This window comes from Ceratina calcarata, unplaced genomic scaffold (assembly GCF_001652005.2).
Source record: "Ceratina calcarata isolate Rehan_Ccalc_2016 unplaced genomic scaffold, ASM165200v1 scaffold357.2, whole genome shotgun sequence".
Lineage (NCBI taxonomy): Eukaryota > Metazoa > Arthropoda > Insecta > Hymenoptera > Apidae > Ceratina > Ceratina calcarata.
The window spans coordinates 1-1,994 of record NW_017158696.1 but is presented as its reverse complement, the minus strand read 5'-3'; the positions used below and the strand labels follow the sequence as shown (position 1 = coordinate 1,994).

At 42.5% G+C, this 1,994-nt stretch overlaps 1 protein-coding gene across 1 annotated transcript in view; it reads left to right on the top strand.

The window, feature by feature from the left end:
- LOC108625465 (cuticle protein 18.7) overlaps positions 1 to 1,075 on the top strand; it is a 2,051-nt gene extending 976 nt beyond the window's left edge. The window contains exon 2 of the mRNA XM_018025516.2: positions 561 to 1,075. Coding sequence (XP_017881005.1) covers positions 561 to 981 — 421 coding nt within the window. The 3' untranslated portion in view covers positions 982 to 1,075. The remainder of the gene's footprint in view (positions 1 to 560) is intronic.
- Positions 1,076 to 1,994: the final 919 nt, after the last annotated feature.

Below are 1,994 nucleotides of genomic sequence, written 5' to 3'. Positions count from 1 at the left end.
AATTATATTTTTAGAATTGACGATTAATATAAAGTATAATAATCTGTATAAAGGGTGGAGCATTTCGAACAGGATTTGAAAATTATGAAACAGTTGAATAGTTCCGTGCGAAGGGACGGGACGTTACCAAATATAGCAGCCAGGGTCGAAGAGATCCGCATGCACCGACGTAGCAATCAGGTAGATAAGGGACGTCCCGTGGCTTATGGAATCCCATGGGTTATGGCACTTACGCGCAATGTCTCCTCAACGCTTATGGGGAAGTTGCTTCAGTCGTTTGCTAAAAGTGGCCAATTCTAACGTTCTGCAGCATACGTGGAATTTACGAAGATTTCCTATCACTTGAACAAATTTTCAAACTCGAGAATTCCATCAGAATTATTTATTTAGATACTATAATTTTCTTCAAAAAAAAGATCCTATACAATTTTCTTCCAACTCCAACATTTAATGAGTTATTAAAATCGAAATGTACTAATTTTCCCTTAATATTTAAAACATCAATCATAACCGCGCGAATACAATGAATTATTCTTGAACTCCTAAAATATTTCCTCTAGACAACTGCAACTAGTAACCAACGGGTTAATCGCAACACCCCTGGCGGTGCAGACGACGGCAGCGACGGTCGGCCCGGACGGTAGAGTCCTGGACACGCCGGAAGTGGCCGCTGCCAAAGCGGCGCACGCGGCGGCCCAATTGAACGAGCGCATCAATTTGGCGAACGAAGCTGCCAGATCACAGGGTACGATAACGGTGTCGGCTGCGCCTCTGGTGTCGACGAACGCGGTGGTGGTACCCGGCGCGCCGATCGGCCCGGACGGAAGGGTGCAGGACACGCCGGAAGTAGCCGTGGCCAAGGCCGCTCACGCGAACGCGCACATCAACGAAAAACTGAACCTGGCCACGGAGGCAGCTAAATCCGCCGACGTGCTCGCCGTTGCCGGACCCGCCATCGCTTATGGAAGGCTTGTCTTGTAATTAATTAGTTCAACCGTCCGTCATTGTTCATCGCCAATCGTCAGACTGCAGATTTTTCTGCTGAATAAAAACTTTCAGTCGATCTTAAAAAAATGCAAACTCGTATTTCGTTTTAATCCTCGAAAATAATAACTTTGTGCAAATTTCGTTTTTTTGTTACAATGCTGAATTTTTTTATTATTGCATGAGAACTGCAGTTTAATTATTGTCAGTGCAAAGGAGAGGGAGTGTAATTATGNATTACAATCTGACAATCAGATTTTCTGTTTTTTTTTACACCACAGTTTCACTTCTGACATAGTAAAAATAAACCATAAACAAATGTGCTGGACATATCTATTATGTCAAAGATTTGATGATTTAGTGAATGATCGACTGTGAGGATTTATTAAAGGGTTTAGTGAACTCACCAGACACTTCATGATGGGAATGTGGGCTCCTTGCTGCGCTATCTGAGGGGTCAGTACTCGCTGAGGTGCCTTGGTAAAGTCTCATGGTGTCCAGCAAAGAGCCAGGCCTTTATATAGCAACTCGAATAGGTTTCGCTCCATGGGGCACGCGACCTATAGGGAATGGGAGAACCCTGGCGAATGGGAAACGCCCTGTTCAATAACGAAATCCCCGATTCCACCTGACATTGACATTCGCTCCAATCGCGTCACGTTGAAAGGAATTTGTGGCTCACTACCATAAGAAGCCGTCCGCGGTGGACCATTTCAATTCATGATTGAGAAAAAAATGTTACAGGATTCTGTCTGAAGGACGTCCTTTCTTTATCGCATCTCATTTAATCAACCGGAACTTAATTAATGCAGTCGCACCGAATTAATGCTCTCATTTTTTTATATGCACCTTGAAAATAGAATTTTAGATGCCAAGTGATTTATCTTGGCTAATATTGACACTTTTTTATTCGAGCTTCATTTTAATGGATTTCTTGTTACGAATTTTAAGATCATAATTTCTAATTCAATGGATTAGGAATTAATTCACGAGATTTATTTAGATTCATC